At 42.7% G+C, this 20421-nt stretch overlaps 2 protein-coding genes across 3 annotated transcripts in view; one reads left to right on the top strand and one right to left on the bottom strand.

The window, feature by feature from the left end:
* Window positions 1–4132, top strand: part of MRPS27 (mitochondrial ribosomal protein S27) — a 68113-nt gene extending 63981 nt beyond the window's left edge. For both annotated transcript variants that reach the window (XM_030567779.1, XM_030567780.1), the window contains 2 exons: window positions 271–426; window positions 3748–4132. In XM_030567779.1, the coding sequence (XP_030423639.1) occupies window positions 271–426; window positions 3748–3987 (396 nt within the window). In that variant the 3' untranslated portion in view covers window positions 3988–4132. The remainder of the gene's footprint in view (window positions 1–270; window positions 427–3747) is intronic.
* An 11213-nt stretch (window positions 4133–15345) lies between these two features.
* The window catches only part of MAP1B (microtubule associated protein 1B), a 112278-nt gene continuing 107202 nt past the window's right edge, over window positions 15346–20421 (bottom strand). The window contains exon 7 of the mRNA XM_030566518.1: window positions 15346–19738. Coding sequence (XP_030422378.1) covers window positions 19583–19738 — 156 coding nt within the window. The 3' untranslated portion in view covers window positions 15346–19582. The remainder of the gene's footprint in view (window positions 19739–20421) is intronic.

Genomic DNA, 20421 nt, shown 5'->3' with positions numbered 1-20421 from the left:
TTTCAGAAAGGCCAATGCTTGGTCTAACTCTGCTCCTAAAAAAGTCAGTGGTAGTTTTACCATTGACTTGAATGGGAACAGAGTTTCAACACTTACGAAAATTCCAAACCTTAACACTCCCAAACATATTAGACAGCATTAATTCTTGAAACAGTGAATCATGTTCCTTGTGGAATTGTTTTTTATTCAACTTACAGTACAGCCATCTCATAAAATGATGTTGGATTGTGTTCGCAAAGGACATGGTAATAATTCTGATTTCTTGTTCAGATTGATGTTCTGGCGACGATTTTGCAGTGTGTCCCTGAGGTAAAAACTGATCCAGAACCATCAGAAGAAGTCAAGGTATCAGAACACAAGCCAAAGCAAATGGAATCTGAAGAAACTGAGCAGTCTAAACTGCCTGAGTACCTTACCCAATTTAAAGTAAGATTCTTTTTTACAGTTTTAACCAAGCTATAATAGGTTTCTACTATGTACAGCAGCAAATAAATATCTTTTCCTTTTATGCTGATGGACTGATACCCCCACCTGCATCAGTAACGCTAGCTGGCATTTTAAAAACTGACACTGAAGTACATTTTTACTGCCTCACACAGGAAATTGCCTTCAAAGAAACAAATGCTCAAGGCCACTTGTCTATTTTGTCTGTCTGCTGGGATTTTATCGTCTCTTTTCATAACGTTAGACTGATAAATCAAAATCCTGTTAGCTAAAATGGTGTGTCATTACAGATCCATTATTTAACCATATGTGTGGGCTCTTGCTTGTTAAAACAAATGCCGTTGGTCTGACATTGTCCAGGATTTGTTGCCAATTAGGTATGTTATCATTAAATATGACTGTTATAGCTTCTAACTTCAGTCTAGGAAGTTACAGGCCCACCCCCTTTTTTTTGGCCTTTAAACTACTACTAATGTGCACAGTATAAATTATTAGACTGGTGTCCGTAAGGAAGATTCACATACACATATTAAGGCTGTCTGGATTTTTTTTTTAATTTAAATTGTATGAAATTATATGCAAATATATTGCAGACTTAGGCTTCTGTCAGGTTGCCCTTGGTCTGGCAATGTCTGGGCAAACCCCTGCCTTAACACTACTCACAGGTAGCAGAGTTTCTCCTTTTGCTCAGATGATATTGACTTGTGTTTTTCCAGCTGAAATTGGTTAGCTCTGTTGTTCATACTCTTTGTATAGGGGTAGCTGATGACAATGGTGTCTCTGTGCTACATTTTCATTCCATGTTTACTTCAAGAAATTACTAGGACTGTTCGTTTCATGCTTGGGCTTGCTCTGCCTGGCTTTTCCACACATGCTTTTGGATTCATTTCTGTGCTTTGTATTCAAAGAGGCTGTTTTTGGAAACAGCATGAATAATCCTTTGCAGACTGGCTAACAAGAAAGATGTTCGGCAGAGTGCCTCCTCAGAGGTGCTGAGTGCCTTCCATCTCTGCTAAAGAGACTGGAAGTAGAGGATACTCACCACCTTCCAGGATCAGGCCCCTAGAGTTATAATTTAGATTGTATCTGATGTTGTCATTGTAATAATTACCTGTCCTCAGATACCACACCAAGGCCTACAGTTTAGTACAACTTTCCTCCAGTAACTCTTCCCAGCTGTTTAAATGATCAGTGAGCAGGGCTGTCATTACATAAAGGCTCTACAGACAGCTCATGTGAGGCACCAAGCCATACACAAACCATTCTGTCTAAAAGCAGTGTTCCTTTTTGGACTGTCTGCATGTGGAGCCCAGAGGAATTGCTTTAAAAAAAAAAAATCAATGAGTTAGCTATTTACAAATGGCTTCTGGCATCTACAGCCTGTTATTTTTCTAAATGAGTTTCATTTACGTATTAGTGTATTTCCGGACAGTCAAAGAGTTCAGTTGTTATAGGTGACGGAAGATCATCTAGTTCCTCATTCTTTTGCATTTCTTTTTGTTTAATGTCTTGGCATGCGGAAGTCCCTCTCCTCATCTCTCTGCACTCCCCTCCTCCTCGTATGCAGTAGGAAAAAAGTTTTGGAGTGATTTTTAGCAGTTATATTTAAACAAAAAAAGACTAATTTGACAGCGTGTAAGTAGCTATGAGGAATGCCATCCCCACAACCAGATAAGTACTAACTTGGCACATTTCTCAATGACATGCCAGTATGTTTACTAACAATATTTCAAACAAAATAAAAGAGCTGCATGTCCAGATATGAGCACATATTTGCATGGTCTGGTGACTTCAAAGCAATTGTTGATCTTTCAGAGTTTTACAGAATCCGCTTCTCAGCTGTTCCCCCGCCCCCAGCATCCATCAAGGTCAGGCAGTCTAAGAAGTGCAGAGGCTGTTAAAGGAACATTGCAGTCTTCTGGGCACTGCAGAGCTGAGCTCCATGGCAACTCTCCCTGAGCTGAGGGGGGGAAAGATTTTGAGCAGAAAGAGGAGAAGGAAGAATGTGGTCAGTGGGTCTGTGAACTGTATAGAACACAGAATGGGTTGGGGCATGGGCTTCAGCTTGCAACAGGAGCCCTAGCCCAGCTGTCTAGGTGCCCCATATCTGCCTTCTTGTTTGGGGGTGAATTACACAGAGACACTGCAAAGCCCTTATTCAGCCTTTGTGCGGGGGCTATGGTAGAAACATAGCTGCATACTCTGAAGAGGAGACACTATTTCATGCATCTCCTAATAGAGGTCAACTCTATGAAATAGATATTAGAATTTTATTTAAACCACCACAGTGTGAGGAAAATGAGATCCTTTCAGAAGAGTGAGCAAAGGGTAAACATCTGCTTTTTAAGCTGCTTGATGCCATGTCAGCTTCCTCCTCCAGGAAGAACTCCTCCTCCTGTTCTCTGGAAGGTTGCACTGACAATGGCATTTTACTGCCTTAATGATGCAATATCATACTATACCTTAAGCTTCCAGAAAGCCACAAATGGCCCTGTTGAATGATCTAAGTCTTGAAGCACTTACGCAAATTAATATTTGTGTGCTTCATCAACATACTCCACAAGACATACTGCACAGTCGATATATAACAAAGCTCAGAAAAAAAATACTGCATGGCTTCCTAACCAAGTTCTGCTGTTCACTACACTGGTGTAACCGAGCGTAGAGTCCATCTCTGAATAAACGGCGCTAAAGCAAGAACTATTACAAAGTCTGTATAAGCATAGCTGAGCTTCAGATCACATTAGCTGGAAAACATCTAATGGAATTTGGTAGTTCACAATGGCTGCAAGGACTCATGGAGGCTATTTAGTAAGCCATTACGAAGAGACTATGCCATTACGAAGAGACTATTTAAATGATTTGCATCTGTTGAAAGGGATTCTAACAGAGGCAATCCAAGGCAAAGCCTTACATCAGCCTTGGCTGATCATCTAGTTGGCTGGTCATCTATCATTTGATACTTAAGAGTTTTATTTATGGTGTTATTCTTTAGTTTTGCAAGTTCAGTCAACTCCAGCACTTAACCGAATTAAAAATTGATTGTTTCAGCTTGGTTATTGCCAAATGAAAACTAATTTAGACTGTGTGTGTTTGGGACAAATGGCAAAAATGGACAGTTACTATAATGGAATCACTTTGCCAAGATAAATGTATAAGTTAAATTATCCCCTAGGAATGGCAGTCAACAGTTAAATAAAAACAGCCATTTTTTTCAGGCCGGGAAATAATGTGGACACTTTGGGACTGACTGGATTTAAAAACAAACACCAACAAAAACAAACAAACCTTTTTTTATGACAGGATCTGTATTCTAAACTGCATTCACTTGGCAAGGTTGAATCTGAAAGCCTGTTGATCCTGACCACCCAACTTGTCAAGGAAAAGCTGCCAGCATGTGAAGTGGAAGACATTGCAAAATATGAGCAGAAGCTAAAAGAATGGGAACAGGAGCAAGCGCTTCTGGTGGAGAGAGAAAAAGAGATGAGAGAGAAGGCAAAGCAGGAGCAAGCAGCTAGGGAATTCGCTAAAGCATCTGTTTAATATTGCAACTCAGAGACTGCAGTTATGCTACATATTCTTCCGGTAACAAACTTAAGCACATGTCATTATTAATACTGCAATGCAACCTTGCTGTAAGTGTAACATTTGCTGTATGCAAATTAAACTAACTGATCGTTTCCATCCATTTTGCCTGTTTCCTGGATTACATGTGCAGTTTAAAAATTATAATCCTGCCTAGAATGAACTCTCCTTACAGGAGGTAGAAGGAGAAGGATTGTGTGAGGAGGGCGAGGCGACGGGGCTCATGGCAAAGGCGGAAACACAGTGAAGCAAAAAGCAGCTTGTCATTTGTATAGAGCTTTGACACTGGAGCAAATTTGAAAAAAATAAATCCAAAACAGCCAGGGCTTGTCCAGTCTTTTCTTCCCTGTGCTTTGTTTTTATTAAGATGCATTTGAATCATCTCCATGAGAGAAAGGAAAACCTGTGGCTACTTTAAACCTGAGAATCATCAGGATTAATATATTAATCACCCAGCAACTCCTGGTTTGGAAACTAAATATAGACTTAGGAGCCTAACTTGAGACACCTTTTTTGCAAATCTTAGCCTGTATATTTACTATTTGTATGCTAAATACATTGTTAGCCCCCTCCAACTTCACTAGCCCCCCTATCCCCCACCACCAAGATCAGTGAAGAGACACTTGCAACCGCACCAGAAAAGATAGCAGGGAGTGTGCCCGCTTCCCCTCAGTTTCTGGGCACACTGTCCCCTTTTTAGTCCCAGTTCTGCCCTGGCCTCAGCTGCTTATATCATCTGCTCCTCACACACTGGTGCCAGTCTTTGAGCAGGTTAATAAGCAGATAGTGGGGCATGTTGTGAGCACAGCAGAAGATGATTAGGGCCAAGGGAAGCATTGCAGATAGGGACTCTCCTAAGACGGGGCTGGGTCAGGACTCTTACCTACTTATGTTCCCCTCACTCTAGTAGCTGAGCATCTATTGCCAAAGAACCTCCTTTCTTCATGGCAGGGCAGGAGTTGCCTCCTTAGAACTAGGGAATCCCAGGTGAGGGCCTGTTGCATTGTGGAACACAACAATCTACCATAGCATTTACAGCTGACCGTTTTTTAACAGTGTTTGATAAGTATCTTCTGCTTTAGCCTGCAGTTGTCTGTTGTTGTAGACATAAAACTCCTGTCATAAAGTCAGCATGATTGAGAACCTAAAAAATACGTTTCAGATGTCTGCGCAGTGAAATTTTAGATGTGCAAAGGGTTCTAAGTAAGGTATATATTGAAAATTAAACTCTTCCTATTCCCAGTGCATTGGCTTGGAATCAGCCCTGACTTCTCTCTCAGGTTCAATAAGATTGTAATAAGGTCACTCACCTAGTCTTGGCATCAAGTTTCAGAGCCATGCCTCCATTTCCCCTCACTGAAGACAATCTCTTCCAAGTTGGCAGATGATTTGGAGTTTAGCCCCAGGGCCAAACCAATGAGTCTTTCCCGTCCCAGGCAAGATAAAAATCAAACAGTCCCTCACTCTCCTGTGCAGAGTCACTTTCCTTAGTTTGTTGACACTAGTTCATGTCCCTCCTTGGGCTAAGTCTTTCCTCCTGGCTGCAGGGAAGCAAAGGAGCCAGGGATCCTTCTCCCAACCCCTTCTGGAAGCTCCAGACTGAGCCTCCTTAAGAGCAGTGGAACAGACCATGCCTCAGGCTTGCACCACCGCTCCCATTTCAGGCCAAACAGTCCTGCTCCCCACAGGTTTTAATCTTCACAAAAAACCACAACACTTAACTCCTCCACATAGGGCCCATTGCCTCTTGGGTCTGGGGCTCAGAAATAGTCCCTTATCCCTGCACTTCTTCCACAGCCTCTTGGTAGACAGCCACATCTACCATCCACAGTAGCTCAACCACCTCCCCTTCCTTGAGCTGCTTTCCCAGCCACTTGACTGTCTTAGCCATCCCCCTATGCCTAGGCTCTCCCCTATACCACTGTGAGAAGACAACATGATAATGATTTGAGCCCTAGGCAGCTGTTATAGTCCTGCCATCACATGACTGTCATGTGACCACTAGCCCCCTCCCACCAAGGCACTATAACAGCAGGACACAGGCCATGCTGAAGGCGATGTTGCTGCTGAGCTGGGTCACAAGGGATACTGCCATACGTCTCCCTGGTTCTCCAGTTACATGGCGCCTACCATGCTTAGGGTTACCAACTTTCTAATCGCACAAAACCAAACACCCTGGCCACCCCAACCCCACCCCTTTTCTGAGGCCCAGGCCCTGCCCCTGCGCACACCTCCCGCCCCTCTCTGTCAGGCACTCTCCCCACTCTCACTCATTTTCACCAGCCTGGGGTAGGGGGTTGGCGTATGGGAGGGGGTGAGGACTCTGGCTGTGGTGCAGGCTCTGGGATGGGGCCAGGGAGTGGGAAGGGGTGCTGGGGTGGAGAGCGTTGGGGTGCAGGCTCTCAGGTAGGCTAGGGATGAGGGATTTGGAGTGTGGGAGGTGGCTCTAGACTGAGGCAGGGGTGTGGGGTGTGGTAGGGGGTATGGGCTCTGGGCTGGGGGGTGTGGGTTCCAGGATGGGACCAGAAATGAGGGGCTCAGGGCTGGGGCAGAGATACCAGTGGCGTTTTAGGGTGTGGGCTCTGGGCGATATCTACCGCAAGGGCTTCCCTGAAGCTACATGTTCCTCATCTCCTAGGTGGAGGTGCCGCCACAGGTGCTGCCCCCACAGCTCCCACTGACCATGGTTCCTGGCCAATGGGAGCTGCAGAGCCAGCGCTTGGGGTATCACACAGCGCGCCGAGTTCCTCTGGCCACGCCTCTGCCTAGGAGCCGAGGGGCATGTCGCCACTTCTGGGGAGCTGCACGGACCCAGGTACAGGTAACTTGCCAGCCCCACCAACTGGACTTTTAACAGCCTGGTCAGCAGTGCTGACCGGAGCTGCCAGAGTCCCTTTTCAACCAAGCGTTCCAGTTGAAAATTGGATACCTGGCAAGCTTAGCTGTGCTCCTTCCCTGCTTCAGTGCTGGCTCCTCTAGGCTCACTTATGCCGCCACCTTCCTCGCCACATATCAGTAGAATCACCTCCTTTCAACTCTGATCGCCTGCCAGACCACTGCCTTCCCCAAGTGCCCCAGCCCAAGACCACTCCTCATTTCCCTCACAACTAAGCATCCTTCCATTTATTTACAGTTAAATCTTAATTAAAAAAAGACCTAGCTGAGAGCTCAAGGTGTCCAGCTAGTTAGTTAATATTATAACAAGCAGCAAAGAATCCTGTGGCAAAGAATCCTGTTGCTGCTTTTACAGATCCAGACTAACACGGCTACCTCTCTGATATTATAACAAGCATCATTAAAAAAAAAAACTAACACTCAAAGAACAAAGAATGCAGCCAGCTACAACAAAATGTTCTTTCCACCCCCATTCCCCAACTCACTATCCTCCGCTAAATCCTATCAGATTAATGGAAGGTCACCCAATTTGGGCTGTTTTGGACTACAGTCAACAGACCTGGAGCCATCACATGAAATGATGCCCTGGGGATAGCCCCTCTCTTCTATAAGGAGGGAGCTCCCGCTTGAGCACATTAGCCAACCGTAGTTGTGGCAATAAGGCTTGGGGGAGGATGGTCCCTCACAAAGGCAGGGCCAAGCAGGGCCATTTAGGGCTTTAGCAGTCATAACCAACCACTTAATCACCATCTGGTACCCGATGTTTCCACCAATCCCCATCCATATATATCTGCCCCCAGTCCCACACTGACCCAACAACCCCCTCCTGCCAGCCACAATTGCCTCACCCAAGGAATCCCCCCAACCTCTTTTGTTACCACCAAAACCCTTTTTGACATTCTAACAACCCCACTCACGTTGAGTCCAGCTCTCCCAACCCAGTGAGCCCATCAAGCTCTCTCACACTAAGTAGCAACCAGCACCTGCCAACCCTGCATGCCCCTAATCCCAGCAAACCCCCTGTCATCCTCAAATCAGTGTCACATCCATCTCTTCCCCAATCCCTCAGCAACCTCTCCTGCCAACTTCAGTGCCCCCAACCCACAGACTCCCCCTATGTTTCCCCCCAACTAGTGCCCTCCCCATGTTTCCTCAACCCAACTATCGCTGTTCATGGCCCCCTGCACCTCTTATCGCCCTCAGTCTCTACCCCCTGCTCCTGAGGCCTTATCACTATCTCTAATGTACCACTGCTCCGTGAACTACAGAGAATCTAAAACAGAAGCTTTATGGCTAAAGGCTGCAGCCTGCCTAAATGTCTCACCCCTTCTCTTGGAAATAGCAATCAGTACCTGTTCTAGGAAAGAAATAGTTTTTGACACATTCTACTATGCTACAAAGGCCCCCGCTTCTGTGTCTTTTCTCCTATTCCTGGTAGAGTGGGTAAACTCTGAGGAGGTATAAAAAAATTCAGAGCTCTAAGGATAGTTACATTCAGAGGTCTGCTCAATGCAGTGTGAAGTGTGTCCTCTTGATGGATGGCTCAGGGGCCAGAGGTCCAATAACTGCCCTTTGGGTAAAGCTGGCAAGGAAGATGAGTATCAGCAGCCACTTACTCTGTGTGGCCACTTGCTTCCCTAGGTTAAGATTTACTTCCCTTTACTCCTCGCTCATGTCCCATATGATAGATTTTTGCAGTCAGTTTTCTAGCATCTGGATACGTAAGTCCTAGTAACATCAGCAGGAGCTTTGCCTGCTCAACAACTGCAAAATAAGATATTTTGGCCCAGGTTTTCAAACGGTCTCACTGCTGGCTTCCTCAGTGTGCGCTAAACATTTGCATGCTCCATGTCTGACAATGGCCACATATTGGCAGCTGACAGCACCTGTAAGTGGCATCTATGCAAGGGATAAAATGGGTTTTGTGTATGCAACTTTTACCAGCTACTCCTGTTTAAAAAGTGAGCCTGATCAACTCAAGGCTGCTTTTTAAAAAATACAGCCCTGGGTGCGCTTTGTGAATATGAAGTTTGTTAATTGAATGAATTCAGCACCTCATCAATTACAAAGGGTCACACAGTGTCACATTGTAGTCAGCTCTTCCCCAGTGATAAAATGAAGTGTTCAAGCTGACTGCCCCATTTAAATGCTTAAAAAGTCTCATTGCTCCAGGCTGCGCCATTTGAAAAACATTCTATGGAAGCTACTACGAGTGGGTTCGAAGGCTGAAAACAGTTTTTTAGTGAAGCCAGACCTATGTCTTTCTTGGCACTAATTGTGCTACTGCTTATGACTGCTGTGCCTCTCTAGCCATGCATGCTCACATCCTGTTTTCTTCTTAACTGCAGCTGCAGAATGAATTAAGAGATTTTTCTAACCTCACATTCACATTTTCTCCCTTGCCAGTATGTTTCTAAATCATGCTGGGTTAGCTGTCATTGTAAAGGCTTATAGAATAATTATTGTACCCAGTGACACAACATACAGATCAGCCAAAGCCACTCAGTATAGAAAACATCACAACAGCATGAACTGTATTTGCATGCACAGTCATTGAATCATGCATGCAAATAGGGGACCAGCCAGCCTCAGTAGATATTGCATGCACAAGCACCTAATTCACAGGCAGAGTTATGATAAGTTTGTGTATATGTCTAGGCGTTTAATTGCACACACATAGTTACACAAGACTTGGCACCTTTCCTTTAAAAAAATAAAATAAAACGTAGTCCTTAGTGTCTATCCGCATTAGTTTGGCTAGTGTTTGGAAAATACCAGCATTCTGAGGGTTAAAGTTAAGTTTTCTTTAATTTGAAACACAGAGCACTAGTTCAAATTCATGGCAGACACCAAATACTTTAGCTATTAGGTAAGCAAGTCTGTAGTTCTCCCTGCCTCATTTACTGACAGACCAGTTTCATGCTAACACTAAAGGGCAATATCCATTATTCACAAGAGGAAAATTATATATTGATTCCCTTGCAGCTCAGATAAATGTTGCTCTGCATCACTCCATCATGGAACTTATTTACAGTAACACATAAACTTGTTAAAGTAAGATTAATATGTAAACGTGCATCTGGTGACCAGAAATGTGTGTGCTTAATACCCCACATAGAGAGTGGAGAATGATCCTCCTCTTAGGCTGTAACTGACGGTATGGCTACACTTGACATTTCAAAGCGCTGCAGCGGCAGCGCTTTGAAGTGTGAGTGTGGTCGGAGTGCCAGCGCTGGGAGAGAGCTCTCCCAGCGCTGCACGTAAACCACATCCCTTACGGGTGTAGCTTGCAGCGCTGGGAGCCGCGCTCCCAGCGCTGCAGCACTGATTACACTGAGGCTTTACAGCGCTGTATCTTGCAGCGCTGAGGGGGGTGTTTTTTCACACCCCTGAGTGCGAAAGTTGCAGTGCTGTAAAGTGCCAGTGTAGACACATCAATGTGACAAAATACCCCATCCTTAACTCATACTCGTGTCTAGATCTTCACTGCCTTTGCAGCCTCTTTGTGCCTTTCTGGCACTACAAATGGGCTATAAAGCTGGCTTAACTAGCCAAAATGAGGCTTTGCTTGGTGTCACACAATCCCCAGTGTACAGGGAGAGGAAATCAGGGCAAGAGGAAACATGGATGAAGCCCCTGTGGTCTTTGTCAGCCAGTGCAAACCAGAACAGGCCTGAAGCTACTCTGACTTGTGGATGGATCCATGCTGAGTGCAGCTTGGCCAAATCCAAGGATCAGGGAACTATGGCCAAATCCAAGGATCGGGGAACTATGTCCCTGAAAGTAATCAAAACTGGTTCTGGAGGACCAAGAGGAAAAAGTGAGCTTCTGCACTGAGGACCCTTCATGGAGTATGCCCTGGGTAGGGCACTCTACCAACCCTAGTGCTCTGCCATGAAACCAGGTCAGGGAAGTAGCAATCTCAAAGGTAGGCAGGGCCCAAACCTTTCAGAGCTTTATGTGGTTAAAACCAGCACATTATACTACATCACCTGGAAATCAACTGGTGTCCAGTGCAGATTATTTAGCACAGGTGTAATGTGATCAGTCCAGAATACTTAATAAGCCGCAGTCACCTTCTATACTAGCTGCAATTTCTGAATAGGCTTAAATTATGGGCCTATGTACCACACACTGCAGTAATCCAACCTCATGGTGACAAAGGCAGGGATAACTGGCAAGTTCTGTACCAGAAGGAAAATGCTGCTGCCTTCTGCAACACATGAAATGAAAAGCATTTTTGGCAACTGCTGCTACCTGGATATCTGCTGGCAAGGGGCTCCAAGAAGCCCCCTTCCCTCCACCCAGGCTGTGAGCCTACATACAAACTGCAGGAACATTCCCACACCGAGGGGAGTTGATATAAACCCTGGCATAGTTACTAGTTTATGAACAGCAAACCTCAGTTCAGTCTTATCTGGACTGATCTCAGCCAGGTAACCGTCCTCAACACCTAACCTGTACTGAACGCTCAGCCAGTCTAGCTGGGTCAAAAGAGATGAAGATCTGGCCATATAAAGCTGGGTGTCATCCAAAGAAACTGCTGCCGATACCACCTCACTAACTACCCTAAAAGGCTCATATGCATGTTGACAAAAAGGAAAGAAAGAAGAAAACCCTGTCGATCCCCACCCAAGGCTGACAAGCCCTTGCCCAATACTACTACTCGCTGGGATCTCTCAGAAAGAAAGAGACTCTGTATATCATGGCCAGGGCTTAAAGTCAGTCAACAACTCTTCATGGCCAATGGTAATGAAAGCAACTTGACAAATCTAAACGAATCCCTGTAACTACCTGAGCTTCAGCCATTGCCAGGATCATTAATTTGTACAACTGGCACCCAAACCAAAAATTAAACTGTCTCTGTCTGAGGAGCCCCCAGAACTGCAGATGTTACCTGCACTGCTTTCCCACAACCTTCTCAATAATACTTCACCACCACAAATGGGTAATAACTGGCGAAGGTGATAGCAATAAGCTGAGAACTGGAGAGACTGTCAATGTCATGAGGAGGGTTCTTGGGCAAGAATCTAATGTGTGTTTCTTAAAAGCAGCTGACATCTTTTCTTCCTGAAGGGAGATACAGGAACACCGCACTTAAAGTCGTGCTGGTTAACGTTGTTTCAGTGTTAAGTTGCTGATCAATTAGGGAACATGCTCATTTGAAGTTGTGAAATGCTCCTTTCTAACACCGTTTGGCAGCCACCTGTTTTGTCCACTGCTTGCAGGAAGAGCAGCCTGTTGCAGCTAGCTGGTGGGGGCTTGGAACCAGGGTGGACCAGCAGCCCCATCAGCTCCACTGTCCCCTAAGTTCCCTGTGCCGCAGCTGTCCCTCCCCCCACTGCCATGTGCTGCTCCTGCCCTCTGCCTTGGAGCTGCTCCCAGAGACTCCAGCTTGCTATATGTGGGGGGAGGAGAGAAAGGGGGGGCTGTCAGGGTGTCTCCCCCTCCACCATGCTCCTGCATCCTGCTTACCTCATGTTCCATAGAGCAGGGGGAACACACAATGGAGGGAGGGAGCTTCTAAGCAGTAGCTGCCATCTCACCTCTCAGCAGGCTGATTTAATTAAAACGGCAATGTACTTAAGCCTGGGGTCTGCTACTTAAAGGGGAAATGTGCTTTTTTTCTCTCACACACAGGGTGTGTCTCTCTGTCTCTATCTGCCCTCCCTCCTTTCCTGCTGCTTTGTAGAGTGTCGTAAGAGTTAACCCTTAAGGGCTCAGTCAATTGCTAGTTCATTTAGCAGTATGGCATTCCCAAGGAAATATCCCACCCTCTGACTCCTCCACCTCAACCAAGCTTCACAATCATCATCAATGTGTACCAGTGTCAAACATCATTTTGCTTGAAGTTGCATTTTCCAGGAACATAACTACAACATTAAGTGAAGAGTTCCTGTACTAATAATCAGCTCCAGCAATGGCCCAAGTATGCCCGCACTTGCATTCATTAGCCACAATGGGCAGGTAGCTCACCCACCAGTCGTAACCTGTGTGCACATGCAGCACTTCAGCTAGCAAGCATGGCCAAAACTCCAGCAGAGAAGACGCCATTTGCTCCCACCAAGTGTAGCTCTGCTCCCCCCGCTACAGCTCACTTAATCCGCTACATGAAGTAGTGGTAACTTTCCTTTCCGTGAGAAACGCTCAGCTAACCCTGTCACTCGAGGCAGATTAAGATTTTTTGGGGCCCTGGTCACAAATTTGCTGGGACACCTGTACACAGAGCCTGGGGGCATGTGAGTTAATCCACCACTCCCTGTCGCCAGCTGTGACCCAAGAGTTCCTCTGAGTCAACTGCAGCGGATGCTATCATGGAGGTAAAGAAACAATTAAACTGTGGATCAGCCTTCCTGAAGGGCTGGAGAAGTCTCTCCGGAATCTCAGAGGTTTGCAGAGAGGCTGATCCATTAAACGAGACCCTCTCTCCTATTTTCAGGTAATTTACAGGTGCTTCTGAAATCACTAGTTTTCACAGAACCCTGGTCCCAGGTCATGGCAACTTAAACAATACTTCTCAGTTTACAGTGAAGGGAACCCTTACGCTGAAGATCAATCTAGTAATGACAGTTGTATATGAAACGTAGGTATGAGAGCTGGGCAAAACCTATGTACATTTCCACCAGTGGTAGTTAGAATATTTTAATAATTTTGCTTTGGCTGTGTTTGCTCCACTTGTGTGTGACTATTTTAGCAAAGGAGTTTACTGACAGGGAAGAGCACATATTGAGAGCCATTGAGCCCTTGTACTCACACTGGGTCTGAACCTGCACCACTGAAGTCAATGAGAGGTTTGCCATTGACTTCAATGGGTGCAAGATCATACCCCCCTGAAGAGTAGCTTATTCTGTGAGTAGGCCCATTGGTTTCAGCAGGACTGTTTGAGTAGTAAGGTGCTACTGAACTTGAGTTAGAGTGACAAATCTAGCCCTGGGTGAATATTTGAGTAGCTTTTCAGAAAGTGAATTTAAATGTATTTGTCATGAGCATTTTATGCAAGAAACCTGATTGTGAGAATTAACCTCCTCCACTGAGGGGAAAAAAAAACAAAACACCCTACCTCTGATTTAGCTGACACACAGCCTGAATTGGAATATTTGCAATAATCGGCTTGTGAGTGAACTACAGAGCAAAAATTATTTACAGAAAATAGCTCAGGGAATAATTTCAAATAGGGAATTGATTAAAGAGAATTGGACAATCTGCCCACAGAAAAATATACAGCATTCCAGTAATTACAAATTATTCATACAGCTCTAATGGGTATATTCATAATAGCCAATTTGAAAATTGTTATAAAAATATAAACTCTAGTTCAATATTTCATTTTAAAAAGCCTGCTTTAACATACAGATGCCCTCTTTTGCGCCAGCAACAATATCTCAGAAACCTCCAGCTATACATTTCTGAACACCAAAACAAAATTTAGCTTTCAGCATAGCTTATTTATTCAGTGTCTGCCTTAAGTTGAATTTGGAATGGAACCATTGAGACCAGTTCATCTGTAATACAATTAGTGAGTGCTTGGAACCATAAACTCCCGTTGAAAATCTTGACTTGCGGGTGCATGAGGTTGATATTGAAGTATTTAAGGAGGGCTGCTTCAGTTTACCTTCAGCTGTTTGTCATAAATAGGACTGCTGGTTTGAGATAATGCCAAATTGATAAAAGCCAAGTTGCAATCCGTTTATGAATCTAAACGGTTATAGGAGACATAAAAACAGCACATACCTCAGTTGTTAGGTATTTACAGTGAGCTATTGGGATTATTAATTCTATTTGTTTCATGTATCTAGGGTGACCAGACGGCCCGATAAAATGGGGACTGGCCCAATTTTTAGGCGTTTGTCCTGCGTCCCGATCGATATTCGGTCGGGACGCTATTTGTCCCGATATTTCGCACTCCTGGTTTTTTTGTTTTATTTTGTTTTGTTCCGCTGGCAGGACTCCGCCCCCGCCCTCTCTCTCTGTGCCAGTGGGACTCCAGGACTCCGTGTTTTTTTTTTTGCTGTGCCGGCAAGACTCCACTCCCCCACTGCCCCCAAGCGGGACTCCGTTTTTTTTCTTTCTTCTCCCCACCGACCGGACTCTGGGACGCCATACTTTTTTTTTTTTTTTTTTTTGCTGTGCCAATGGGACGCTCTCCCCTCTCCCACATGTCCCAATATTTTCTTCATCCCATCTAGTCACCCTAATCAGCAGCCAGGCTGCTAGCAGCAGGCTCGTGCTTGGCACAGCACTTGAATTTAGCTCTCTTTTCAGGAGTGCGCACGGTGAGGTAACAACGAAAACAGGCTCCTTCCTTATCCCTATAGCTACCCTATGACAATAAGTTGAAAATTTACAGCCTCGGGAAACCCTTGACTTGGGGTAGTCTCTAGCTGGCCTAGAACACATAGACAAGAAACATACCAACACCACTTCATCACTTTTGTATTTTATTGTGGAACTGAGTTTGTTTCCTTTACATCAAATATCCTCAATGGAAGAGGGGATATTGCACACAAATATCATAAAAGCACTACATATTACTTTCACTGGAAACTATTTTTCTACATTAGATATGACTGGATAGAATAGAAGTGATGCAGGATTATAAGACATATTACCATACACAGCTGCAGACTGACACAAACACCATTCAGAACAAGAGAGAGGAGTGTGTGAGGTGCTTCTCAGCTGGCAACAAGACTGTTTCTTTCCATAGTTTGGAAGATATATGGCTGCATGCAAACATCTGAAAGCATATTGTACTTTATTAATTGCTCTTCTACTGTTGTGATTACAGCCCAGTCTTGAATGAATTTTATAGATAGCTCCTGTCATCTGGAGCGCCTAGCTAGTTAAGTGCAGAGAAGCTTTTTTTCCCCCTTTTTTCCTTTCTTTCCAATATTTTTATGCTGCCTTTTTATTTAGTTATTTGATTTTTTTTGTAAAGTCACAAAAAACAGATTTTTTTTTTTAAATAGCAAACATTTTTAATCAGGTGAATAACATAATTGCATTCAAAGAAATGCTCGTCACTAGGTTGCTTTGTGTTTTTGTTCAATTATTAAGTGAACAGGTGAAAGCTTACAGTTTCTTTCAAGTGTAAACATTATAGTTTTTCCTTTTCTAATAAATCCAGACCAAAAAAATTACCATTTCTTTCCAAATGTCATCACTGAGCAAGTACCTCCTGTGACACATGAATAAAAGAGGCATATGACAGAAATTTCAAAAATGCACAGTAATTGTTCCTTGCAGCTGAATTTCTTGCAGTGGGAAGGGTGGAAAATTCCATTAACAAAACTATTAGATCTTAGCAATTGAGTACTGGAAGGCTCCTAAACCATATAAGCTACTGGAGACAATTTAAAAAAAACCCTATACACAATTGGATTCATTCACCAGAGTGAACTCTATGGGAGATGGAATTAAAGGAAAGAGACAGTGTAGTCAGCCCCAGCGCGAGACTTTGAGAAGGCATGCAAGGGGATCTCTTTAGGTTTGGAAATGGATGAGATCTCCAATGTTAATTCTTCATTGAATTTTATTCAGCAGTGCAGTACTACCATAAAGGTCATGATTGGGAATATTGTCTTGGGTAACAACATCATTTCAGTAGAGTGTTCTTTACACTCAAATATTGAACCTTTATAATTAGAGTAATCAATATCAAACCATGCTCCTAGAAATCTGTGCTGATCAACAGCGCTCACCATTAACGTACATGGTACATTTTGATGGCTGTTACTAAACTAATTGTGTATGACTATGACTAGCACAATTAGATTAGTTACACAGGCAGGAAAGGCAGTAAGGGCAAGAGGAGCTAATTGGGAAGTTAATAACTCTCAGCCTTGGATGTCATTTAGAAGAGTGGATGGAAGAAGTATTACAATATCTCATAGGAACAATGTCAGCTGATTCAAAACAACCGACTTTTAAAAAAAATTCTATAGCAGCAAAAAATCAAAGTACAGTTTAAGATTGGCTGAAACTGGCTTTTTTTCTTTTAAGTAAAACAATTATTTGAGCTGTTACGAATTTACTTAGGGTGTTCAAAATTTAAAGCTTGTTTCCGATTTAATTTATACTAATTTACCCTCAATTTCAGTGAAGCTACACCTGATTTACATTGGTATAAGATCAGTCTCGAGATCATTGCTCATTAGCGTTTCTATCAAAGTGGAGAAACAAACTACTTCCAGTTTTGGGAGAGTCTGGAATTTGCTCCTCAAACCCAAAAAGTCTGAAATCTTACCTACATGAGAGAGTAGACAAATCAGAAAGAATTGTGGTAGAAATAATACAACATTCTGCCAAATCAGCTAACTAATAAAATATTTTGCCTTTCACTTCATAGACAAAATAAATGTTAAGTAAATGATTATGAGCTCAGCAAATTCCGCTTGTTTTCACAATACATTTCCCTTTGTCTTTTGTATAAAAATCATTCTGAGTTATTTTCAAGGATCTAAAAGGTAGACCAATAAATAAAATAGCATTGCTAATGATATTTAACAAAAATATTAAAACAACCTCCACCCACATATGACAAACAGTAATTCACAGCATTAAATGGGCTACAAGGGCCCAGATTTAAAGGGCTCCATAGTAGTATTAAAAAAACACATAAAAATTAGCAGTGCAAACATACACCTATCAAACAAAAATAAACTAACAATGTTAACATTTAAAATACATAATATGTAAAGAAAATAAAATGAGGTCATTGTTCACTACCTAGAGGAACTCAAAGCCTACCATAAAGGTGAATTGTACAGACCAGAACAAATCTCCGTTTAGAGGCCTTTACTTTATTTAAATTCTGATGCATAAGTCTGCAAACTGAAATGTAACAATATTTTCTACAGTTGTAAAGCTTCCAAGACTTAAGAGTCCAAACTCTCTTTAATAGTGGAACTGATCTGAATGCTGTACTTTTGGAAATGATCTGTAGACACTGGGAACGCTTTACAGAGAAAACAAAAAAACACACATACGCACACACACAAAGAAAACCAACCCTCCCGCCTCCCAAACATGCTTGGCTTATTTAAGGTAATAGTTGCTTTTTCAATCTTTTTAAAGATCTTGGGAGAACTGTGAGTCTAATTACCACTTTGTAAAGAGCAGTCAACTGGCATTTCAACTCCTATTTTTTGTGAGCACTAATAGATTAGTTTAATCATTAGGTATTTTCCCCCAAAATTCTTAGCAGTTAAATGTTTTCAATAAATATGTTGCTGCAATATCATACTTCATTCTCACCAGAACCTCAAACAACATAATGTATTTCTTACAAAACTACTAAAAAAAAATTGCCTTCACCTGAAATTTTTTTTCTTTGCATTTTCCTGTAAACAAAACCTTTTGTTAAAAAGTCATCTATTAAAAGTTCACAGAGCTAAAAAAAATTCTTCTATACATTTGTTCCCATATTCACTCTTAAATTAACAAATAAAATAACGTAAGACAAAGGAAGGTAAAATACTGTACAGACTCACTGAGAACCTTTTTCAATATACTGTGTTTCACTAAGTTTTGCATTTCTGATACTGGACACCACTTCAATCTTGCTTCCGCAGTAGGAAAGCAGCTTTCAAAAATGCTAGTCTTGTTTTGTTGAGCTGTCCAGGTGTACTAATGAAGTGTTCAGCCAACATACATAATTCATAGTACCAAGCTGTTTGACCAATCAGATAGGCTTCTAGTACCACACATGCACACTCACACTTCTTTACTGGTGTAACTATAATCCTAAACAGATGTTTTATAAACTTGCTGTCTCACATTAAAAAATAAGTGCATTAAGTATCTTTGTACATTCAAGTCACTTTCTAAGGCAATTTGTCTACTGTATGTACTCCCCAACTGCTTTGGTATTTTGCTTCAGTAAATTGGCTGTTGACTTAGGTGTTTAAGCATGCAGGTTTGTTGATTCTGAGTGGACTAAATAGATATTCACTGGGAGCATGCCTTAGACCAACATATTTGCATGTTAAAAGAAAAGTTTTAGAGTTCTGAATGGGGTTCAAACTACTTGCATATTAGTCTATGATAATTATGTTATGTGAGTATGCAGAGTTCAAATTAGTTAATGGCTAATGAGTGTTTAGATCTTATGTCCCTTCAAAGCCACATTCACTTTCCTTTTATTATTAGCTGACATAATTTTGTAAACTAAGGCCCCCTATCCTATAACTCAGACTGATACAAATTTAAAACTTTCTTTTCATGTGAGAGCATAAGCAGACTGCAGTAAGCAATACATCTATTGCCGTGAGACTAATGCAGGCCCAATTATTTATACTTTCTCCTCCTACCCCTCTCTCTATTTCTCTCTCTCTTTGTGTTTCTTTCAAGGGCAAATGCCTCTACCTGGCAGAAGTCAGTTGGGTTTGCTAGTGCATGGTTTCCAGATGTTCAGCAGAGATGAACCAGGATCTGTAATTTTGCAGTAATCTGAACCCTACTTTGGGAATACTGTTATTTCCCTTAGCAATCAAAGACTGAAAAATATTAGTGACTTGCATCACGGTGACACAGTATAGCATTTGGCAGGTATATAGTTCAGCAGTTGAATTAGATGGGTTGAATTTTTAGAAAAGTTATTTTCAAACTGAAGAATTTCTGGAAATAAAGTTTAATGTTGCGGTGTATGGCCTTGTTTCTACAGTTCAATCTTGCATGCAGGGAAAGATTCATCTTGCATAACAACAGTGCTGCTGCTTGCCAAAACCATGATGTTGAGGTCCTGTTGTTTCTCATGGGTCTCTTGGTACCATTCCCTCATTACTTCTGAATCATGGGTTGGGATTAAGGTCACCTACAATATGGAATAGGAAAACTCTTTAGGAATGGACAGAAAAAACAACTGATGTGAGAACAGAGTCGTAGTCAACAAGTAGATTTTCTTTTTGAAGCAAATGGACATTTTAAGCAAGAAAAGAGGCAGGATATAATAACGGCAAAGAAATAATTTACCAAAAGAAAAGCCTGAATCTGCAAGGTATTGTGTTGCATGGAAGCTAAATGAATGGTCTCTAAATGAAAAAAACTAACTGAAGATTGCACTTACAGTGCTGCTGTAACCCACAGGTAAGCATATTTCATGTCCCCTTCTGTGCTGATCCACAGATGATATAAGTAGCTACAGTCCCAGCCACAGAACCTTTGTGCTGTTACGTCAAACTGTAGCAGCTCTTGCTTTTACTTCAGAAGGTCCCTAACGTCAAACCCCCATGTGTTGGCCAAAATGACAGCCATCACACTACAATTCTGTAAACTGCAGAGATAGCTTTGGGACTAAGGCAGCATGTTTAGTGTTTTATTTAGGGCAAATGAGGTGCCCTAGAATTACAAGTTTGCTACGTACATTCAGGCAACAGTCACAGCTTGAATAGCTAAGATCACTTAGGTCCAGATCTTGCAAGGAGTACAATTAGGGCATTTTGAAATGATTATGATTATGAGAATTTTCAAAATCTTTTCTACATCACAATTTGTACA

This window comes from Gopherus evgoodei, chromosome 6 (genome assembly GCF_007399415.2).
Source record: "Gopherus evgoodei ecotype Sinaloan lineage chromosome 6, rGopEvg1_v1.p, whole genome shotgun sequence".
NCBI classification, from domain to species: Eukaryota; Metazoa; Chordata; order Testudines; family Testudinidae; genus Gopherus; species Gopherus evgoodei.
Note: the sequence above shows the minus strand (reverse complement) of the source record. Positions and strands in the feature narration are given on the sequence as shown.